Source organism: Mastomys coucha, unplaced genomic scaffold (genome assembly GCF_008632895.1).
Source record: "Mastomys coucha isolate ucsf_1 unplaced genomic scaffold, UCSF_Mcou_1 pScaffold23, whole genome shotgun sequence".
Lineage (NCBI taxonomy): Eukaryota > Metazoa > Chordata > Mammalia > Rodentia > Muridae > Mastomys > Mastomys coucha.
The window spans coordinates 90239271-90263069 of NW_022196906.1; the positions used below are offsets into that span (position 1 = coordinate 90239271).

A 23799-nucleotide genomic window follows, 5' to 3' on the forward strand; every position below is an offset into this window, starting at 1 on the left:
GCCTCCTTGTTGCTCTTCCTACAAGACCCCGAGCTACAGTACAAAGGCCCTGCATACCTCAGCCCTGTGTCATCCCATTTGATCTCAAGCCTGGCTCCTCCCATGCACTGTGATCTCTCCAGAGGCGGACCTTAGCACACACCATTCCCTGGGCCCAGAACCCCTTGTTAGCTGTTACTCATCTTTTAGATCTCAGCTCAAATGTCACTTCTTCAAGGTCAGTTTTCCTTGAGGTTTAAACTAGGGCAGTGGCTCTCAACCTTCCTAACCCTGGGACCCTTTAATACAGACCCCACACTGTGGTAATTCCATTGCTACTTTCTAACTATAATTTTGTGACTATTATGAATCGTAATGTAAATATCTGATGTGCAGGATATCCCATATACGGCCCCTGTGAAGGATCACTTGACCCCCCAAGAGGTCACAGCCCATAGGTTGAGAACCACTGGACTAGAGCATACCGCCCCAGTAAACGGCCCGCTAGCACCAAGCACCTCTTCTTCATTGTACTTTAAAGAGGTTGCAGTTACTCTTTTTTTGGTGTGTTTCCCTCGGGATCATGAAAACTGCTTTCTGCTTCTCCTGGATTCTCAGTATCTAACTCAGTAGTGCTCCAGTAACTTGGTGCCAGTCTCATTTGAATCTCTGAGCATATGGCTCCTGGTCTGTAGGCAACCCCATTCTTCTAACTGCTCAAGTTGAAAACTTAAAGAGTTATCCTTGCTTTGTCCTTCTTACCTCCTGGTACCTAAACACCACCACCAACTATTAAATCTATCTTTAAAATATACTCAGTGCCTTCAGCATTGTGTGCTTCCTAGCAGAAGAATGCGGTTCCACTGAGGAAGTTTTTTTTGGCAATTCCTACATTGTGAACTCCTCATTTCCTTATGACTAAATTTAAAAGGGGAGAGAAGTAGGGAGGGCAGTCTACTGATCAGAAAATTATGCCACAGACTTCATTGGATTCTCATTCAAATTATTAAAAATGCCAATTATGAAAATAGGATATTTTAAAATTTATGTATATTATTTCTAGTCATGTGTGTATGTGAAGTGATGCCAAGAGAAGGTCTGTTCACATGAGTGCAGATTCCTGCAGAGGCTGGGGCTCTCCCTCTATCCTCCTTTCATTCCTATCTAGTGGTAGGAGGTGAAACCTGGGAGAGAAAGGGTGGGAAAAAGAAGAATCTACAAAGTAGCAAAGACCAGCTGTGTGGAGTGAGTGAGTGAGTGTGAGTGAGTGTGTGTGAGTGTGTGGTCTGCCACAGCTCCCGTGGAGGTCAGAGGACACCCTTCGGTTTTCCCTTTCCACCTTATGGGTCCTGACTATCAAATCCAGTGGTTAGACTTGAGTGCAGGTGCTTTTACTAAGCCATCTCCTCAGCACACAAAAACATTTAAAAGAATTGACACCTTTGCTATTGCTAATTAATAAATATAGCAATTCTATTATGACTAGGGTTTTTATCCATTGTCTATAATTGGAGAGATTACTGCATGCCAAATATACCTCCTCAGTGACCATACTGCAGTGAACAATCGGCGTCAAAGGGTGTAAACTAGGGAGGGAAAAAGAATTCCTACCAGAAGGCAAAGTCAATAGATGGCCAGAATTGGTGAGAGACAGGGTAAAAAGTTCCCAGATATAGACAAAAATCTAAGTGGAGACATTCTTGCCATTGTAGAGAGTAAGGGCGATGAAGAAGATACACCAAGGAGGTGACGGCCAAAAGATGTTTAAAAATGTGCAGCAGTGGTGTTGCCTCACCTGACCTGTTTAAACGCTTTCAATGTGAATACTTTCTTAATCGTTACGAGTGCTTACTTTCTGAGACAGGGTTTCTCTGAATAACCCTGGCTGTCCTGGAACTCACTCTGTAGACCAGGGTGGTCTCAATCAAACTCACAGAGATCTACCTGCCTCTGTCTCCCTGCAAGAATCAAAGGTATGTGCTAACACGCCTGGCTACAAGCCGTTTCTCTATTTAAAATGTTACACAACTAGATAATGCATTTTTTAAAAGCAGTGATAACAGTGATCAGTTCTGGGATAAATCTGACTTGTTTGTCCTTCAAATAGAAAACCGATGCTACTAGTAGTCACTTTTAAGTGTAAAAAAAAAAAAATCTGAATTTCTTTGTATTGGTGGATTGTATTTGCAGATCTTGAAACTCTCTTTCCACATTTCCCTTCATGACTGTCAGCATTTGCCACAGGATAATCGGCTAAGTTTAGTCTGTGGAATGGGATTCTTTTCATGTGAAATATCGCCCGCTGATAGCAGCATGAAGCTATAGCTTCACTCCATTGTCTTGGAAGCAGCTCTTATGGGGCAATATCCTCGGCCCAGAAGAGCAACTCAGTACTCAGGGCACATGACACCAACCTGGAAACAGCCCCCTTCAAGCCCATTTCAGAGAGTCTACAAAACAGTGCTTCTCAACCTGTAGGCCGTGAATCCTGAGGGTCGGAGGACCCTTCCCCAGGGGCCATCTAAGTCCATCAGAAAACACAGATATTTACACTGCAATTCCTAGGAGTAGCAAAGTTACAGTTATGGAGTAGTAATGAAAATCATTTTACGGTTGGGGGTCACCATAACATGAGGAACTGTATCAAAGGGTCACAGCATTAGGAAGGATGAGAACCACTGCTCTAGAGCATCCCTAAGCTGCAAGACTTCTTGTCCCCTCGCTCTCCAGTGTGTTATAAGCATTTTCCTTGAAAGAGCCAAGAAAGTTCAACCCCCCTGCCTGGCTGTGGGACTGTCTCAAAGTCACTATAAAATAGGTAATGGGCATTCCTTCAGAGCTGGGGGTTAATAACGCATGCCTAGATCCAAAACCATGGCTAAGCATCTGGGATTCAGTAAATCTTTGCTTTCTGTAATACTTCCAAGTGAGGATTTTACTTTGAGGTACCAAAACATCGTGCTTATCCCCAACGCTCACCCACTAGAAGCATTTGATGTCTCTTATTCAGGTTTTTTTTTTTTGGTTTGTTTCTGGCTGCCCTGGAATTCATTATGAAAACCAGCTGGCTTCAAACTCAGTTCTGCCTGCCTCTGCCTCCTGAGTGCTGGGAATAAATGAATCTGCCACCATGTCCCTATTTTAATTTCACAGTTTAAGTCCTAAGCATGTAGGTTCCATGAAATGTAAGCAAGGAAACAATTATATTTAATGAGTGTTGTATGTAACAAAGCCACGACTCACAAAGATGAAATAGCTGTACAGGCGAATTAACAGTAAGTCATTTAAAAAAGAGACTTAATATAGGAATAAGCTATTTTAATCAAGCAAAACAAATTTATATTCATTATTTCTAAAAATAAAATTAGACCTTTCCAATCCTTAACATCTGCATTTAATTGTGTTTCCTAACCAAAATACAGATGCTAAAACAGCAGGTTACAATATATCTTGTACGGCATACAGTGCGTTCACTGCTTACACTTCAATTCTACTTGGTCATTATATACTCGATGCAAACTTAAACACCACTCATAACATTTACACAATCAACAACAACAAAAAAACATAACCAGTTGTCTTAAAATGGCTCTTCTATAAATTGTATAGAATATACAGAATTACAAAGTCAAGTATTTTATCAAAATATACACCCCCCTCCCTGAAACTAACACAAGCTATCAACATTTTAAACAGATAATACAATTATAGAAAATATTTGCAAAATTATTTGTATGTATAAATATTCTGCCATATTTACTTTGGTCTAGAATTATCAGCATACAAGTCCACTTAAAAAATATCCACATAGAAGGGCTGGGAGACATCAATACATATAATTATATTTGTAGTTAAATCAAAACAACTTAAATCCACATTTTTTATAATAACTGAGATAAAACAAATTAATGGATCACAGGATTGCTTATCATCTAGTTATTAATTCAAAAGTGATTTTCATAAGCCCTTTGTGACTATTTCAACAAAAGTCAAATGGTGTGGGTGTACATATATACAACAGACAAAACAGAGCTCAATTTGCTTGCAGTTCCCCATTTCCTCTAGTATATAATACTGTATGTAGGTGAATGTAGATGAACAAATGATAAATGCAGATACATACTGGGGTTAACAGCAAAGTGCTACAGTATAAAAGGTCACCTTGAATCATGTCCTTTTTTTCTGGGTGTTTAAATGTTTTCTTGCCTACCCCAAACCACACTAAGCCTTCTTCGTGGAGACAACACAACACTTGGTGGGAGAAACAGGAGTCCTCTGATAACCTTCCAGCCTTGGCTTTCCATCTACTACATCCAGTGAACAGGAATGGCTGCTTGAACTGTTCTGAATGTTGCCCTCCTGATGCTGGAAGGGCAGGCTGTGCTCTCCCTCCCTCCTATTCTGGCGGTTTTAACAGTAAGAATCTTTTGAGTGCCAGCTTTCCAGGATCCAAGTTCACAGGAAAGAATACTTGTAGGGCAAGCAGACTTTTGAGGGCAATGTTGGCAGTCATGTTAATATAAAAATGACTTAGAAATGTAAGTGGGGCTAATGTCTGCAAGCATGAAGACAGAGCATCTATCTGGCTTTGTGGATACTTCTAAGTCATGTCTGTAAGGGGCAGGACCCTGTCCTTCCACATTCTATCTCCCCATCCCTCAAAAACAATGCTGCTGTTAGAGGCAAAGAAGGTCACCAGGCCCCCTTGTCCCCATGTTATCAGTGGGAGAGGGGAGCCTGTTGTCCTTTTACCTACTATGTACCTGTGGGCTGCAGTATCTCCAAGAAGTAAATTGAGGAATTAGGCTTTCTGCCATTTCCAAGTGCCTGAGACTTGATTACCACAGAGGCGTGTTTTGCCCTCAACCTCCTGCATGGTGCTTCGGTGGAGTGGGAGGCATCAGGATTATTTGACCCCTTAAGTCTGAATGGGATAGCCCCTAACATCCATGGCCTTGGGGTGACTGGAAGACTGCAGAGAGTTCTGAAGAATTTGACCATTCTTCATTCTCTGAGGTGAGGCCACTGCAGAGGTAATCTCGGTAAGTCTGGGAAGGCTTTTCCCATAGATAAGGCATGACTTATGTTCTGTGTGACTTGAGTGGGCCAATCTAATAACAGCTCAGCCAGACTTCCAGGGAACAGCACAGCATTCCATTGAGAAGCACACACATGCTCGTCAGTCAGATTCCAAATGCAGTCCTCATCCTCTGAGGTCTATTGCTCATTAGGATTCTCTACAAGGGACAGATAGACAGCTAAAAGTTATAGTGATTCATATATGTATTTTACAAGGTTTATGTTGCAGAAAAGTATTTCTAGATGATATGTGTATGTTCTACTTTAGGTTATTCATTACATATTTTCAGTTACATTGTTAAGTATTTTGTAAATACCCATTAATTTACCAAAGATTAATAGTGCAGAAACTCAATGGCAATAAATACTGTCATAGCTCATTTAGCGTTTTGCACGTCTCAAAGACGCTATCTTCATGATCCTGACCCTCACTCTCTCCAGTGACTAACAACAGTTCAGCAGACCTCATTAGCGCTCGTGAGAAAGGTTTAAATTAGGCTAAAGCTCAGCCGCTGTTTTCACTATTCCAAATCCCACAGCTAAGACCGTCATTAGCCTTCATAAAATACTCGGGTCGTTAGAGGATTCATCTATTTTGTTTTTATGCATTCTATGTGAAGTGAATGATAAAACCCAAAATAGTTGTTAGGATCCTTTTTTGTTTTGTTTTGTTTTTTGGAGTTTACACAAATGAAAATTAACAACCCCCCCCCATCCTTTGTGACTATTATGTGAACAAAACTAAGCTTAAAAAACTAAAAAACTAAAAAAAAAAAAAAAAAAATCACAAACAATTTTGAAGACTTTTCTAACTGTTGTCACTCAAAGTACGTTTTCAGCAAAGGTTTTTATGTCACCTTTTTGGTCGCTGTCTTCCGAATCAGTGCAAAGCTGACTCTCCAAGAGATCTGAGTTCTCGTGGCACATGTCACCTGTTTCCTCTTGCTTAGTTAAGGTCTTGAATAAGTGTTTCTTTTGGTGCATTCTGAGGGCAGCAGCTGTTTTGCATATTTTGGGGCACTGGAAGCAAGCAAAGCCTTTCCCATCATGCTCCCTAACGTGCCTCCGCTCGTGGTTCCGTTTTGTGGAGAGATATAAGAAACCCTGAAAGCAGAACTGACAGTGGTAACGCTTCTCCCCGGTGTGGATTCTCTCGTGGATCTTGAGCGTCTCATTGAGTGTGAATGCCTTGTTACAATACTGACAGATGAACTCCTTCACGCTCAGGTGAATGCGCTCATGCTTCTGTAGGTTCCCCTGCACGGAGAAGCACCGCCCACAGGTCTTGCACTGGTACGGCTTCTCTCCAGTATGGCATCTCATGTGCATCTTGAGCGTGGAGGAGCTCTGGAACTGCTTTGCACAGAGCTCGCAGATGTAAGGCTTCAAAGAGAGATGCTGGTGGGGCTTGCCTTCGGCTCCCACCCCTGCTGCTTTGTCGCCGCCATCACAGAGCTCACACTGCAGCTTGGGCATCTCTTTATTCTCTTCTTCTTCGAAGGCCTTATCCGGGGGCAGTTTCACCTCCGCGCGATCTAGTTCAGCTGGGTATCTGCACCGGCCTATGGGGCTTCTGCTCCCACGCTCCTTCCTCCACTTGACTTTCCTCATTTTTCTCAGCTGTTTGGATTTCTTCTTGGGCTTGTAGTTGTAGTATGGGCGCCACGGCTTATCTGTGGAGTCCTGGTCACTTGCTTCATCAAATGCTTCACTCATCTCTACACATTCAGCCTGGCAAAGCCCAAGGGGGCTGTCTCCATGGGTTTCTGGCTCACTCTCCCGAGGCAACGTCTCCTCCTGCATTTGATACTTGGGTTTTCTCCCTCTTCTGTAAAACAGCTTAGACCCAAGGATATGCCTTTTCACGATGGCTTCGTTCCCTATTTTCACTGTTATTTGGCAAAGGGGTGCAACATTGCTATTTGTGGAGGTACCGGGCAGAGCAGGTTTTGCGATATACGTTTCAATCTTACTGGTTTCTTCGACATTTGTGGTTTTGCCTGAAGACCCTCCAGGATCAGCAACATATTTTGCCTCCTCTGTTATCTCTCCCCTGTTACACGGTACCGCTTTCTTTTTCTCCTTAATGCTTTTGGGTCTGCCGGCATGTTTACTGGCTTTATCTGCCTCAGACTTGCTGTCCTTAGTCAGGGTTGGACTGACCACTGGTTGTGAAGGGGACTTGTGGTTGCTGTCAGTCAGGCTAGCGATGGCATTGCTGTGCTTGATCACCGAAGAGAACTGGCTGCTGTGCACAATGACGGAGGGCACGGAGCCACTGTAGCTGATCACAGAGGCCGAGTGCTCACTGCCTTTGCCCACAGATGAAACACATGCGGGCTCTGCCTGTAGGGTGGCGCTGACAGTGTTTCCAGTGGAAGAAACCGACACCTCAGCTGAATTGAAGTTATCCACGAGATTGGTTTTCAGTGCCTGCTTCTTCCATTTGACGCCTTCTGCATTTTTTACTTTGGCAGAAGTGGCTGTGCTCTGCCAAGAAGGTGTTTCTACTGGGATAGCAGGGCTGCTGGTCAATGTGTTTCTGCCATCTTGGAAGTCCAGTGTGGGCATTTCAGAGCTCTGCAGATTCGGAACTATGAATGTATCAGGGGCAGATTCACCCCTTTGACCGTTTCCATGAGTGCTTACATAGGAAGAATTCCGGTAGCTTTTATAAGGTGCCCTCTTGCACCTCATAGGCAAGAGCCTGTAAAGTTTGTATGGATAGACTGTCGGCTTCAAGCCTCCGTTCGCTGTCTTTTTATTGATGGAGAGTCTGTGATCTATGGCATGAAAAGACTTCTGATGGTTTTTTAGTATGTAGTAGGTCATAAAAGTCTCAAGACAGAAAATGCACTGGTACCGCCTCTCTCCAGTGTGCCAGATCTCATGTCTTGTCCTGTACTCAGCCAGCGCAAAGACCTTGTTGCAGTAATGGCAAGGGTATGTTCTTCTCCACGAGTGAACATTTGCGTGCCTCCGGAGGCTGGACAAAGTCACATAACTACGTTTGCACACGATGCAGCTGTAGAGCATCTGCCCATTCACAAATTTCACCATGTGGTCCGTGTCTGACAAGGCACTTCCAGTGCTGGATAACTCACCAATCCTATTTTCTGGTACTAATGATTCTGGGCTTGTGAACGAACTTCCATCTTGTCCAATAGTTGGGTAGTTTTCTAAGAAGGATTGGTTTCCTCCTGGGATGGGCACGTGGCTAGACCTCATGCAGATCTGCTCGTGCCGGTCCAGTCTGTTGAGGGTGGTGAACTGCTTGTTGCAGTACTTGCACACAAAAGGCTCCTGGGTTGGCTTGTGGAGCTGCATGTGAGCACTGAGCAGTGTGCTGCTGTCAAAGGACTTGGAACAACAGCTGCAGTTATAAACGAGGGGCGGGACCTCTGTCGCTGGTGGACCAGGAGCATCGGAGGGCTGGTTTTCATCTTCTCTGGGAAAGCGGACATCTCCTTCATTGCTGGGAGGTTCTGAGTGTGACAGAATTGGAGCTGGCTGCAGGCTTCTTTCTTGATTCGCCTCCGGGCAGGTTACTAGAGGGAGTGGCATATTTTCTGTGGTTGAGTCAGAATCCTGGGTTTGGGTCTTTGGCTTTCGGCAGGGCTTTGCTTTTGTGGCAAGAGCTTCACCATCTTCTTTTCCCGTTTTATCAGATGAACTGCTCTCATGTTCCCTCAGAGGCTGACTCCTGTAAGCCTCAGTGATGGAAGAGACGGCATATGAGTGTTCAGCCAGTGTGCGGACAGGCTCTGCCTCATGGCAGACACTGGTTCTCTCCTGGCAAAGGCTGGCTGTTCTCATGGAATCAGACACCTTTTTGAAGCTTGCTCTCAAGTCCAGGGGAGAAAACATGTTATTACTATTTTCCGTTTCAATGATGGAAAATGCGTTTGTGATCCTTGGCCCATTAGTGACAGCTGGTTCTTCGTGCCTTTTTTCATTTTTTTCTTCTTTAACCACGCCCTTTTCAGTAATGCAGACTACGTAAGGACCTGGGGAATTTGAGAAGTTGCGGTCACTAAGGTCTTCTAAGAATGATATTCCCAGCTTTTTCCCTGCAGCTGCAAGATCAGTGACAGTTTCCTGTCTCTTGACCACAACGGTGGAGCTGTAGATATAATTAAGTATTTCTGTAAACACTTCGGCTTTCAGATCATCCAGCTCCAGGACGTGGCTGGGAATGCAGATCGTATGGCTCCAAAAGATGTTTTTGAAATAAAGGCTTGAGGCAGCCAGGACATTGCTGTGGGCTTTAAACTTGGTGTCTTCCACAATGATGGTGACATCACATAAGATGCCCCGAATGCGCTGCTCATTTAAGATGGAGAGCACCGTGTCACTGTGAAAGTCATCCTTGAGGTCCCTGCAGAGGGACATGACTGTCATCTGAAACAAGAAACAAATGGTCAGGGGGCTCCCGTCGGTGCCTTGGTCATTTCTAGGCTATGTGCTACTTCTGGGGACACTGCTTTGTTTGTTTGTTTGTTTTTAACACATAAGAACTCGGACGTTTATCTCACCCTGTGGTGTTCCCTAAGACTTGGAAGTCAACAGAAGGCCAGCCTTCTTGCCCCAGACTGCTTCTCATGCCATTGTAAGTAGCTGTAGTTGGAAATCCTCCCAGGATTCCTTCCCCTGCCTTCTGCAAAGTCTTGGCTATGTGTATGTGTCCAAATATGGGGAGGGCAAGTTTCTGTATGTCCAAGCAGAAAGGGTGTCCCCACTTGAGGCTGCTGCACAGAGACTCTAGAGCTGAGCGGCATCATGGTTTTTTATAAGCATCCACATTTCATCTGATTTCCCCCCTTAAAACAAGGTCTTACCATTCTGCCCCAACTAGCTTGCAACTAGTTATCTAGACAAAGCTGGCCTTGAACTCAGAGATCCACCTACCTCTGTCTTCTTTCAAATGTCCTCCCCTGATACTCCATGACCTATGGATCAAAGCCAGGCTATCACATGTGCTAAGTTAGTCACATCCCAAGCCCTACTGGCCTGGAACTAGTTTATGTAGGTTAGGCTGGCATTGAGTTCACAGAGATCAGCCTGCCTCTTCTTCCTATTAGGTGTAAAAGCATTCACCAACACGCCTGGCTTCACTTGATATATATGTATGTGTGTATCTGTGTCTGTGTGCATGCTCACGTGTGATTGCGCATGTGTGTGTTACTTAGGACTGAATCCCTAGCCTCTACATGCTGGTCAAAGGCTCTACTATTGAGATATAACCTCAGCCTCTTCTATATGTTTCCAAAGATAACCTTGATAATCTGATCCAAACATAATTCATAAAGCAGAAACAACTTATTAATTTATTTTTAAAAGCTTCCCATAAGTGACTGGTACCTTTATATGAGGGTTATCTGCTCAGAGAAGCAGCAAGAATGGAAGGAGCCATTCTAACTCGTTCCCCTGAGGTGTTTCTCTTCTGAGTAGCAATGTCTGTAACTGAATCTGACCACCAGGGACACCCTCCCTCCTCTCCACACACGGCCTGGTGAGAACCAGCCTACTCTTTGTTGGATTTCCCCTTTAGTATAACCAGACTAGACTAGAGTTTTTAAAACGAACCCCTGTGGACTCCTAAAGGCAAACAAAGAGATGACAAAACAACAGGCCAGGAAAGGATGTTTCTAAGTCTATGATAATTGAGTCTCATCACACTTTCTGAAGTTAGAACAACTGAAAAGCTCTTAGATGGTCTAAAAATGTTATGCATGTAGCATGCACAAGTTATTCTCTTTAGACTTGTCACTATTGTGAAAATGTGCAAGAAACAGTGATTCAAAGGGTTTAGTTGATTCTAGAAGAGAGGGTGGCAGTTCAGGGCAGCTCACAGATGGAGGTAGGAGGAGGAGGGAAGAGAGAAAGGAGAAGGGGAAGGGGGGGGAGGAGCCTGGCTAGTTAGCTTTCTTGCCTTTACTCTTAAGCTCCCAGCCTGGCACTGCCCACGTTCAGGTGCATCTTTCCCTCTTATCCTTTCTGATGTATCCGGAGCCATGCTTTACAAATTTCCTACATATTCTCAATCCAGTGAAGCTGACAATTAGGACTGACCCCCTGTTCTCATACCACTGTGTGGGTGGCAGCAGCTGAATGATCTTGTCAGTCTAACAGAGAGAATGGTCTGTCACAAGAACAGCAAAAGAAGCAGGATGTAGACAAATGGGGACTTAGGGCAGCACTGAAGGGGAGGAGGGCCATTCACACCAACATCTGTACACTCTGACAATACAGATGTAGGCACTTCACAGCAAACCCTCCACAGTTCTCCTAGGGAGCTCTGCACTTGGAAGGCCCACGAAAGATTTTGGAACAAAAAGTGTAAGTCAGAAAGAAGGTAAGATTTGATTTATGTGTAATCACTAAAATGTTTTCTAAAAAGAGTTTCATGCAACAAGTTTGTCATTCTCAGCAGTGTTACTGAGATTAAAAAAAAAAATGAAGAGGCTGGGGCTGGGGGCAGGGGCTGGTTCTGCAATTAAAGAGCACTAGCTGCTCTTCCAGAGAACCCATGTTTGATTCCCAGCACAACTGTCCTTAACAGTTCTGGGAAATATGATGCCCTCTTCTGGCCTCTGTGGGCACTAGACACACGTGTGGTAGACAGACATGCACGTAGGCAAAGCATTCATACACATAAAATAAAAAGTATTTTAAAAGGCTAATAAAAATGTTCTAGATATAAAAATTGAAGTGAGCCAATATTAAAAGAATCTGTAAGTAGAGAACTGTCGCCGCTCCTCCTGTGCTGCGGTTCTCCTGAGTCCGTTCTGTTTAACTTTACTACTGTTGTGTATGAACGTGTGTGTGCGCACGCGTGTGTGTGTGTTGATAGCCTTGTGAAGCAGCATACATGGAGGGCAGGGGACACTTCTGTGAGTTGTTTCTTCTCTTCACTCTTGTGTGGGTCCCAGCGACTGAACTCAGGTTGTCAGCCCTGCCTGAAAGGTGCCTTGATATCTGGGGAGCCATTGTATCAGCCCCAAGTTTGTATCTTATCCAGAATAACTTTTAAAAAGCACTGGCTACTGAGCAGTGGTGATGCATGCTTTTAACTCCAATGCTCCAGAGATAGAGGCAGGTGGATCTTTGTGAGTCACCTAGTCTGCCAGCCTAGTCTACTGAGTGAGTTCCAGAGGGCCAGGGCTACATAGAGAAACCCTATCTTAAAAAACCAAATACATAAATAAATAGAATCACTTTTAAATATATAAATACATATATGTATATAGACATGCATGTATGAATACATGAATGTATATGAACATTTAAATGAATATATGCATATATTGTGTATTATATTTCTATTTTATAAGTACAGTTATAGAAATACGGTGAACTATTCAGCACTCAAAACAGGACACTAGAGAAAGAAGTGTTATTAATAACTATGTCAGCCAGGCAGTGGTGGCGCACGCCTTTAAATCCTAGCACTTGGGAGGCAGAGGCGCGCGGATTTTTGAGTTTGAGGCCAGCCTGGCCTACAGAGTGAGTTCCAGGACAGCCAGGGCTATATAGAGAAACCCTGTCTCGAAAAACCAAAAAAAAAAAAAAAAAAAAAAAAAAAAAAAAAAAAAAAAAAAAAAAAAAAAAAAAAACTATGTTAGGGAAACAGCATGCACTGGGACTCAATCCCCAAAAGATGAACAGTCACCCTATATTTACATACCTTAATATGTATGTAAAATAGAATATATAGTTCTATAAACTTCAATATAAAAATTTTGTATGTATTAACATAAAATAGATCTTATCTGAGTATGTCACAGGGAAATTCTAGCTGACCGGCATACTTGGACTCTTCTGCTGGCTTGTGTCCTGCCATACTACACAGCTCTATAGAACAAATATACATACATGTAGTATAAACATTGGCACCTAAGTTAGATACTTCCCATGACTAACATGACTTTGCAAGACTAGGTGCTTTGATACGCACTTGTAAACTTGTAATCCTAGCACTTAGGAGGCCGAGACAAGAAGACTGTATTCAAGACCAGCCTGGGCTACATGGGAGACCCTGTTTAAAAATAGATAAACCTAACAAGTAAGTAAATACAAATAATAAAATTACTTTGCTATACTTTCTTTCAAAATTAACTACCTTGTGTATGTGTGTTCATGTGTGTGTATACAGATGCATATATTGGGGGGTTCATGGCATATGTGTACATGTCCATGTGTAGGTCAGAAGTCAATTTCGGGTGTTGTTCCTACGGAGTCACCTACCTTGTGTTTTGAGACAAGGTCTCTCATTGGGACTTAGGATTCATTGTTTAGGCTATGCAAGTTCCAGGGATATACCTGAGTCTGTCCTCAGTGCTGGGACTGCAAGCATGCCCAACTTTCTTTCATGGATAATGGGGTCAAACTTGGGTCTTCATGTTTGTGGAGCAAACCTAACTGAGTGACCCATAGTCACAGCTCTCAAAATGTCTACCTCATAAGAAAGCGAAACAAATTTCTTTTCATGGTACATTCAAATGGTCAGGGGCAGCAGTCCCTACTCCATCTTGGCCTTCCTGTCTCACACCCAGATGTCCAATCAGCATATCTCCCTTTCATGGACCGCCTTTGTCATAAGCTTTGGACGACCTCTACTTTCTGTGTTCATCATGCTTCCTTCTCTTCAAGGTCTGCTCCTCCTCCAGCCCAGAGTGCTCCTTGGCTGAGCAGCTGAAAGGTTCAGGGCATCCTGGACAGACATGTTTGTTCACATGTATCATCTTTCTTGATGAGTCCCCAAATTTCAGGAACAATTTTGCCCGGCTTTGTATTCTTTGTAGCTATAGCATGAGGTATGCCCACTATGTTGGTAATGAGCAGAGAGCAATTTGAGCAAATGTCTTAATATACATACTGTGAAAACAGACCATCCTGAGGGAGAGCCTTAAAAAAATCAGACCAAAGAGCCCAATTCTACTCTATTGGGAGCATAAATTAAGAGGAAAATAGAAATTAGTTCTTGCCAACTTTATTCCTACCTGGCCATTTTAGAAGCATGGTTCAAGGGCCTCAGGGTTTCCTATGACATTTCCCAGATTGCTTTGTGATGATATAGAGTATTACGGTGAAAAGCATAGTGTGGGGCAAGGGATGACAGGTAGGTGCTGGCACCTCAGCAGACGCCATGCCAGACACCCAATGGAAGTAAAAACTAATCATTTTATTAACTCTTACTCTTAAGACATGCGTGTGTGTGTGTGTGTGTGTGTGTGTGTGTGTGTGTGTGTGTGCGTGTGTGTAAGCATTCTGTGTGATAAGACTAAGTGGTATATGTAAAACACTTAAGAGTGTATACTGAGTGTTGGAGAGATGGCTCAGCGGTTAAGAACACTGTTCTTCTAGAAGTCCTGAAGTTGCTGGGAAGTTTAATTCCCAGCAACTACATTGTGGTTGCTGTAATGGTATCTGATCCCTTCTTCTGATGTGTCTAAAGAGAATTGTGTCTACATACATAAAATAAATAAGTAAATATTAAAACCAAAATAATGCATGTGTTAAAAAGTGCAAAAGAGCCGGGCGGTGGTGGTGCACACCTTTAGTCCCAGCACTTGGGAGGCAGAGGCAGGTGGATTTCTGAGTTCGAGGCTAGGCTGGTCTACAGAATGAGTTCCAGGACAGCCAGGGCTACACAGAGAAACCCTGTCTCGAAAAACCAAAAAAAAAAAAAAAGTGCAAAAGATACTAGGAGACTTAAATGTAAAAAAGGTTCTGAATCCCTGTTGCAACCAACTTGTAAGAAATCATGATGTCAAATTTTGGTAATATTAAAGAATATCCACAGTTAACCAGAAAGGCTAATTTTTTACAAAAGTTTTTTTCAGCTCTTTATTTGTACAAGATGAATTTCTTCATATACCTCAACTAATATAACGTGCTGCATTACAGTTGGATGCAGGGATGGTTGTGAAATAAAGTTGTCTTTCTGTTAAGCTAAAACTGAAGATATTTGACAAAATAGAATACCATGCTCTTCACTGTTTTTTTTTCACACAATGGTCATTTTATACGAAATGTTACTTTATTGTTTAATTAGGGTGACCATAGTCATTTTGCATGAGTATTTAAATACTCATTTGAATTTTTGAATATGGTAAATAATGACAGCCCTCAGATGAGCAAGACCTCTTTGACTCTTCAATGATAAATAAGTCCAGGGGCTGGTTTCAAGATAGCTCACAAGTGTAGCAGGATTTTCCCTGTCTAATTAATTTAAATATTAATACAACAAGAAGCCTGTGATTGGACAGGAAAAGGGAAGGCGGAGCTAGGAGTTTGGGAGACAGAGGAGAGGAGGAAGGAGAGGAGGAAGGGAGATGGAGGGAGAGGAAGACGATCCAGATTCCGCGTGGCTATAAATAACCACACACAACCATCTATAATTCTAGGTCCAGAGGATCTGGCACCTTTTTCTGGCCTCTGTGGGCACTAGGCATGCAAGTGGTGCACAGACAAACATGCAGATAAAATATCCATACACATAAATAAAAAAGATAAGTATATGCTAAGACAAAAACTTTAGAGTTATTGTGCTAATCTGCAAGGCAACATTTATAATACTTTGAAATAGTTTTAGCCTCCAGGAAATTATTTACTAAAGAAAAAAAATCACATGTATGTCTAAAAAAACCAAATACAAAATGACTGAAAGTAAGCCGCAAAGCAAATATGCCAGCAGACAGCAGAGGCAGGAGGTGGGGGGATGGACCAAGGGATGGAGATGTGCACAGCTACACAGATGCAAGCTGTTGTCCACCTTGACTGTTCTTTTTGGATTTGAATCTGGCTAAGCAGCTGGGGTTGGGAGGTCGGGGGGAGGAGACTACACAGAGCCCGCTCCTGACTATTCCCAGTGAAAACCGTTTTTTTGACTGGCATGGCTGCCATCTTACTCTATACAGTTTACTATCTGCTTGCATTTTGTTTTCAAAGTCTCAAGAACTACTTTGGTCACAACAATCTTCCTGCTCAGATGATTCTACCCACTCATTTATTTACAAACCAGGCCCTCACCGTCCTAAGGTGAGGATGTGCAGGTGAGGTAAGCAAGCAGGATGCTATTCTCAGGCCTTTGATCTCAGACTGAGTATGAAACAGGGAAACACATCTCGGTGACAATGCATCCTCCACTTCCCTTCATTTCCAGCTTAATTAATGCTTCTTTCCCTCTAACCAGTCAGGACAATTCTACCAAGATATACACAGGTAAAAACGGTTAGAACTATAATTCCCATATAAACTATATGATTTACCATATACCTCTTCATAGGGTTTGCTATTAAAATCTGGCATTTGATGTGTATGTGTGTGCGTGTGTGCCTGTCTCTGCATATGAAGAGACCACCTTGGGTTTTTGTTTTGTTTTGTTTTGTTTTCAAGAGCCAGGGTCTCTCATTGAACATGAAGGTTACCAGTCAGATAGACAGTGAGCTCTCGATATTCCCGTTTGTCCCCAAGCACTACAGTTACAGGCTCCGTATTACCTGAGTGTTGCAGACCTGAACTCAGGTCCTCAAGCTTGCAAAATACACATTTTATCCTGTGGGCTATCTCTCCAACTCCTCAAGTTTGTTGCGTTTTTTGTCGGTAAATCTCTAGGACATGACAGAGGAGAGGAAATGGCTCTTTCCAGGGGAAGGCTGCTCTCCAGAGCCCGTCTAGACCCCAGCTTTCTAAATCCTCCCATCAAAGAAGGCCGAGCCTTCCAGTCAGTGCTCAGGCAGCTCGGTTCCTGACATAAATAAAATAATAGAGTTGAACCGACAAACAACTTTCTCCCCTCTCTACTGCAAGTCGTGTTCTATAAAAAGAAACTTAGAAATCAACCCTAACTAAAAAAAGAATGCTCTATATGAGGATACTGACCTGGAATCCTGCAAAAGTCAAACTCACATTCCATATGCAGCTAGCGCAGGCCTATGGAAGAAGGATCCACTGTGTGGGGTTGCGAGGCCCTATGGAAAATTTCTGACAAAGGACGGTTTGCTGCAGGGAGCTGGCTCCGCCATCCCACACACATCCTCGCAGTACATTTGCTCATAGTCATGGTGAGGTCTACGTCAGACCACACGTGATGGGGTGTTAGAAACACAAGCACCAGATCTCAAAAACAGATTACAAAACAGAAGCCCTTTATAGCGCAGAGCTGTGTCTAGGAAGAGGAGCATCCCTTTGATTTTGTCTTCAAAATGGGGCCTAGCAGGGGCCTGGATGAGCTGTGTATGCCAGGCTGCAACATACTGAAAGCTACCAGACTCAAGATAATGCAGCGTGTGACAAGGGAAGTTTGCTTTCTTGAAACTCAAGAGTGACATCGTGAGCTACTGAATGCACTCCACATAGGGGTGGCTGGCTGGGGCAACCTCACCCATTATGGTGTGTGCGTAAACAACGGACCTCCAGACTTGTAGTTGCGTGCATAGAGAGTAAGAACGGGCATTGTCAGATTCGTGAATGATGCAATGGGCTCAGCTAAACATTTTGTGTTGCTTGTTTGCAAAGATGAAAGGTCCGTGGGTTCTTTTTCCTCCCACCCCTGTTGAAACTGAGCAGTGTATAGATGGCCTGCCTACCATGGGTTCATCTCAGGATCAAGCTTGCCCAGACACCTGCTGGCTTGAGAAACCTGGCAAACAGGCTCAGAGCCCGTCTCCTAAGCCCTCAGAGTGCTGTGTCCTTATTTCAGCAAATTCCACCAGCACTCAAGAGTCCCAAACGTTGAGAACACTTTCAGTCTGAATATTGTTCCTGAGGACAGATTCCTGTTGTCTGAAACATCTCAGTGCAGGGATGAGCGTTCTATTAAGATAGTTGGTTTTTAAAGGGCAAATATTGCTTTCCTGTGAACTTACGGGGCAGGCGGGCTGAGTGGAGGATGGCCCTTCCTTTCTCACTCAAATGCCGCCTCTGGGACAGTTACAGGGAAGAGCTGTTGCACATTCTGGCTTCTGAACAAGAATGCACATTTAACTAGTGGCAAGGACAGGTTATCCTAAAATGGACAGAGTACCAGCTGCTGCTTAGTTCCTAATCTACTGCCATCGGTCCCCAACTTCCCCGTGGACTCAAGACAAGACATGAAATCACAGTTCATGCTGATTCTTCCTGAAAGTTGGTAGAGGGGATGAAATCTCTCTCTCTCTCTCTCTCTCTCTCTCTCTCTCTCTCTCTCTCTCTCTCTCTTTCTCTCTCTCAGACACACACACACACACACACACACACACACACACACACACACACCATCAAGTACATCACTGGATGCACAGTAAGGGTTCTGTGACTATGTCACATGTAACCAGCAAGTACATCACTTAGTGCAGAATAGGGGTTCAATACTACCTAGCAAGTGAAGTATGTAGCACATAGTAGGGGTTCATCAAATACTAGCAAACAGCTAGAGAACTAAACTGACTGTGACCTGCCAATTGACTATGGGTAGAACTGCTCACACACCCGACCTTGGGTTAGAGTACAAATACAGAGAGATCTAGCCGGTCCATGCTACAGGCCTAGAGGCCTTGCCCCATCTTGGGATAAAATCCAGGCTTCTCTGCAGCCTGCAGGGCACTGTATTCCACGGTCTCCTGCCTCACTTGTTCCTCCTTGCTCCACACTTGGGCTCCATTTGCTTTTCTGCCTGACAAGTTTCTTCTGGCCCTGGAGCCTTTAATGTACCCTAACTCGGGCACTGCCTAGGGATGGCCTCCTCTCATGCTTCAGGCTTGGCTCTGAATCCCGAGGCTTGTCTTCTATATGGCCTATCTTATCTCCCCTCTGCTCTGACCTGGACATGAAGTGTCTGCCATAGGCCCCTCTACATGTGACATTTGGGCCTCGGCTGGCAGTGTCTCACTGAAGGAAGTGGGCTTCTGGTGGCAAGCCCCTGCTTTGTTCCTGATTTGAGGCAATATGAAAGCGAGCAGCCACATGTTCCTGGCCATCCTGAGCTATCATTAACTCTTCATGCCTTCCCTGCATGCCCTTTCTCCCTTATGTTGCTTCTTTGAGACATTTTGTCCAAAGCAACACTAATTTGTACCAGAAAATAAATGTTTGTAAGTCGACACTCCCCTCACAGCTGCCTTCACACTGCTTTCTCAACCTACAATTACCACACACATCCTAGTCCCTAGTTATGTGCAGGGCTCTGAGAGCTCACCACGTGCAAACATAGTTTCCCTATGCATACATCTATGATAAAGTTTGACTTACAGATTAGGCACAATTAGACATTAACAGTAATTTAACCGTTAAACAGACTAATAAGAGTTACTTATACTCATGAGTTGCTTCTAGACCTTCCCGTAACATATGATCAGAGTATACCTAACCTTAAATAACTGAAATGGCAGAAAGTCAAACCATAGATATTGGGGGGGGGGGCACTGCTCCCTCTTCCCTGTCTTCCCAGGAAGTGGAGTGGGCTGTGGGAGGGACAAAGCCTTTCTACTCTTGCTGCTCATGATACACTGAAGCCATTCAGTGGAGTGGCTTCCGTGGAGTGAGAAGAGGAAAGAGTATGAAGCAAAGATGGCTCAGCCTGATGAGAAACCCACCTTGCGATGCCTGGTGTGGTGGCACATGCCTGTAATGTCAACACAGAGATGCTAAGAGAGGAAGAGTGGGAGCTTGAGGCAGCCTGGTTACATAACAATAACAGGTGACACAGGTTTGAGGCCAACCTGGGCTACATAGGAGGCACTGTTGTAGAATCAAGCAAAAATGAAAATGTTAAGATCTGTCTCCTGTGCTCTCATGTCCATCCACCCCCACAAGTTTTCTGGTCTCAGTCCAACACTGCATACCACTTACACTGACCACCCATCTGCTTGATAGAATTAAGCCCTACAGTGCAGCAAGCTTTTACTTTGCTGATGGGTCTTATGCATCTGGAATAGGGCCTGACATGTGAAGGCCCTTGGTAAATACTTAAAAAAAAAAGATTAATTAGTTTTTTAGTATCAGAAATAGGTATATGTTTATAAATCAATACTACATAAAGATAGTTGTTGTGGATTATGATTTTCATCTTATAAATTCTCCAAATCTCCTTTTTTCCTAAGATTTACTTACTTTTATTTATTCATTTGTGTGTACCTGCATGAGTTTATGTGCATGGCATGTATGCAGTACCAGTGGAGTTCAGGAGGTTGGATCTCCTGAACTGGAATTACAGGGGTTTGAGTACCATCTGATGTGTGTGCTGGGAACTGAACCTGGCTTCTCTGCAGAGTAGTAAGTGCTGGTAACCACTGAGCCATCTCTCCAGTCCCCAAATCCACTCTGAATAACATTATTTTTCTCAATACATTTTGGGTTGTGAAGCATTCTGCATATTAACTCATTTAATGTCTGCCACAATCCTGGGGTTCTACCAGATAAAATGAAGAGATTACTATGTACTGATAGGATTAAATGAATGAACTGAGGCAAGGCTTGAGATGTAGAAGCTGTATCATTGTTGTGCTCATACGAGAGATGGAGAGATTGAGCCCATAGCAGTTACTCATATAACAAGGGATGTGGTTTCTGATGGTGCCCACCCTGCTAGAAGGTATTTGTTCTATATGTAAAGGGTGCTGGGTCCAAACTGCAAATTTATCACACAAGATCACTGCTGCAGAATCCTGCAGAGATGGACCCATAAGGCTTTAAGCAGAGGGCTGTTATAACAGCCAGTGAGTCCCAGGTCAGAAGATCACTGAAAGCTGCTGAGGAATATGCTTTAGGGGCCCCCAAGAGGGGCAGTGGAGGATGAGGGCCAGAGTTACCCTCACAGCAGTCTTCAGGACAGTCTGGGCACTGCCAGACAATGGGTCTTGATGAGGAGTCTCGGCCAGCGAGGAGTTAGACTCTTGTATCTGGATGTTAATATCCTTACAAAGGCTTATGAGGTTTCTTCACCATCCAGCCTTTTTCTGCTACTCTTAATACACCCCTTTCCATGTGTTGTTTCTGGAGCCTGGAATACATTCTAGCCCAGATTGCAAGCCACCCTGGTCTCTGATGCTCCTTCCCTCTTCCCACAAACCACTCCACTGCTGCACACTCTTGGCATGCAGCTCCCCCATCCCTTTTCGGTATACTGGCTAAAATTTACTTGGAGGAATATGCCTTACTACAGAGTAAAGGTTCTAGGAGAGCTGAGACTATTCACCATTTTCCCAGACTGTTCAGCTCTGCAATTGCCACTATTGTTTCCTTTATTATGGTAGCAGTACTAGGCAAAGCTGCCTGGTTCTGTTCCCAGTTTTCAGGGCTCAGCACTGGCAGCCTGAACATCTCTGCTATCTTCTGTGCTCCTGGGGGAAAACACGCAAGTGTGAGACAGTTGAGAAAGCTGTCTGACTTAGAAAAGGGAAAGCAAAACTGCTCCAACAAATGACCATTTTGTGAGATCTGCCTGCCAGGTACACCGTGGGAGCTGGGCTGCATGGGACAAGGCAGGGCTATCCATCAGTCAAAAAGATATTCTGCACACAAATCAAAAACACCCAAGTTTGTAATGACAAACATGATACTGTGTTAGTTTTCAGTCTCTGGGACAAAAACAATTTAAAGAGGGAGGATTTGTTTGGGCTCACAGTTTCATTTCTGTCCATGTTTGGTGAGGCAGACATCTTGGAGGAACAGCACCAAGGAGAAAAGCAGCTCACCCAATGGCAGCCAAGGGGCAGAATGAGTGAGCCATGCTGGGAGCGAGCATGAAGGCAGCTCACCCAACGGCAGCCAAGAGGCAGAATGAGTGAGCCGTGCTGGGAACGAGAATGTTGACCTACTTCTTCAAACTTGCCCAATCTCCTTGTCCCTACCCACTCCTGGCAATGCCATCAAATTATGGATTCATCTGTGGAGTAAGCCACTAAGGAGGTCAGAGCCCTCAGGATCCAATTACTTCCCCAAAGACCATCAGCTGGTAACCATGGCCACTTCCCTCCCAAGCTAACAGTGTCATTTCTTTGACTGGAAGGAAGGAAAGGAGAAAGCAGACCTTTAAGCTCTATGGCTACATTTTGCTGAAAGCCCAGTGCCTAGGCCTTTGTCTCAGATACCTAGGATGAATTGGCAACAGTTTTAAAATTAATTTCCAGACTAGGTGTGTTGGGGCACACCTTTAACCCCAGCACTCAGGAGGCAGAGGCAGGTAGATCTCTGTGAGCTCCAGGCCAGCCAGAGCCACAAAGTAAGACTGTTTCTCAAAGGTTTTAAGAATTTCCTTAGCACTGAAAATGTAAAGTTGGCCCCATGTTAGGACTAAGTTTCCGAGTGGCCTCCTCTCTCTGGCACTCACATGGCTCCCTGCTTCTGAGTGGCCTCCTCCTTCTGGCACTAACACAGCTCCCTGCAGTCACTTTTAATGCCTTCTGACCACAGCTCCTGCCTTCTTTACTGAGGAGTAAATTGGAGCCAGTGCTGGGCCTGTTATAGGGCCTTCTGCGTTATAGGACTGCGTGTGCTTGTGCATACCAGTGCCCAGTATGTGACTTATCCAAAAGGCATAAGTGTGCCGTCATCCCCTGTGAGGCAACCAACAGCAACTTGAAAACTGCATAGCACTATGTGCTTCTCGTGGCAGTGCTTGGCACAAGAGTGCCATCGGATGCTAGAGCAGGACTCAGCATCAGCAGCGTCACTGATGCTGCATCCGGCCGGGCTTTAGAGACAGGATGGCACGCTTGCATCCCACTGTGTGCTTTGCATCCTTCAAGAAATTATGGGGTGCCCTGGAGTCAGAAGCAGACTTTTGACTACTTTTTGAAATAAATGACTATTCTCATGTATGTTTATATTGGAGCCCCTCTGGGCAGCTTTACCAAGTACTACTGTAAAATGGTATTCACATTCTTCATGGACGCATCAAAAGCCCCATTGAAAACTTGTCTGCTGTCAGATAAGCAGGTAAATATTGAGTCCTTATGCTGGGCCCAACACCTAAGAAGCACAGTTTGTGCCTAGCACCACTGTACGCATTACACACATTACACATTATCACTGTAGTCCTCTTCCCCTTCGACTGTTTGTGGGTGTACCCGTGATGTGTACGGGGAAGTTGGAGGACACCTTGCTGTGCAGGATCTACCTTAGACTTCCTTGCTGCTGTCATTTAGGCCAGCTGACCCGTTGGCTTCTGGGCAGTTCTCCTGTTCCCACCCCTTGTCTCACTGTGATTACAGATGTGTGCTACTGCATTCAGCTTTTAATGGGGGCCCAAGGGCCTGAACCCAGGTATGAGACTTGTGTAGCAAGCATTTTAACCTACTGTGCCACCTTGTTGGTCCCAATGGCAATCATACTTTACAGCGATAAAAGTGTTACTTGGAAAGGCTGCGGAGCTTGGATAAGATCATTTAGGCAGATCTTGGATTAAAATCACAGATTGACCCAAATACTGTGATTTTCATTTCAAGCTCAGGAATATGAAGATAGCACAGGGACTCAGATTTAGGGGCTGGAGAGATGACTCAGCAGGTATGAGCACTTGCTTCTGCAGAGGACCCAGCTCTCATTCCCAGCACCCATATGGCAGCTCATAGCCATCTATAACTTCAGTTCTGGGCCTCTGCTCTGCTCTGCTCTTCTGGCCAGTGTGGACACCAGGCATGCAGGTGGTACATAGGGATGCATGCAGGCAAAACATGCATACTCATAAAATAAACGAATCTCAGAGAAGAAGGAACCTGTACTTCCTGGTCTTCTAGGTTGCACGGAGCAATGTGTGCT

The 23799-nt window shown here is 44.2% G+C and overlaps 1 protein-coding gene across 19 annotated transcripts in view; it reads right to left on the minus strand.

Moving 5' to 3' along the window:
* Positions 1 to 3169: 3169 nt before the first annotated feature.
* Positions 3170 to 23799, minus strand: part of Zbtb38 (zinc finger and BTB domain containing 38) — a 108240-nt gene continuing 87610 nt past the window's right edge. For 17 of the 19 annotated variants that reach the window (XM_031346057.1, XM_031346052.1, XM_031346047.1 and 14 more), the window contains one exon: positions 3170 to 9459. In XM_031346057.1, the coding sequence (XP_031201917.1) occupies positions 5881 to 9459 (3579 nt within the window). In that variant the 3' untranslated portion in view covers positions 3170 to 5880. Of the gene's footprint in view, positions 9460 to 16944; positions 17467 to 23799 lie in introns of those variants that run through there. The other 2 variants (XM_031346059.1, XM_031346058.1) reach the window with 2 other exon arrangements.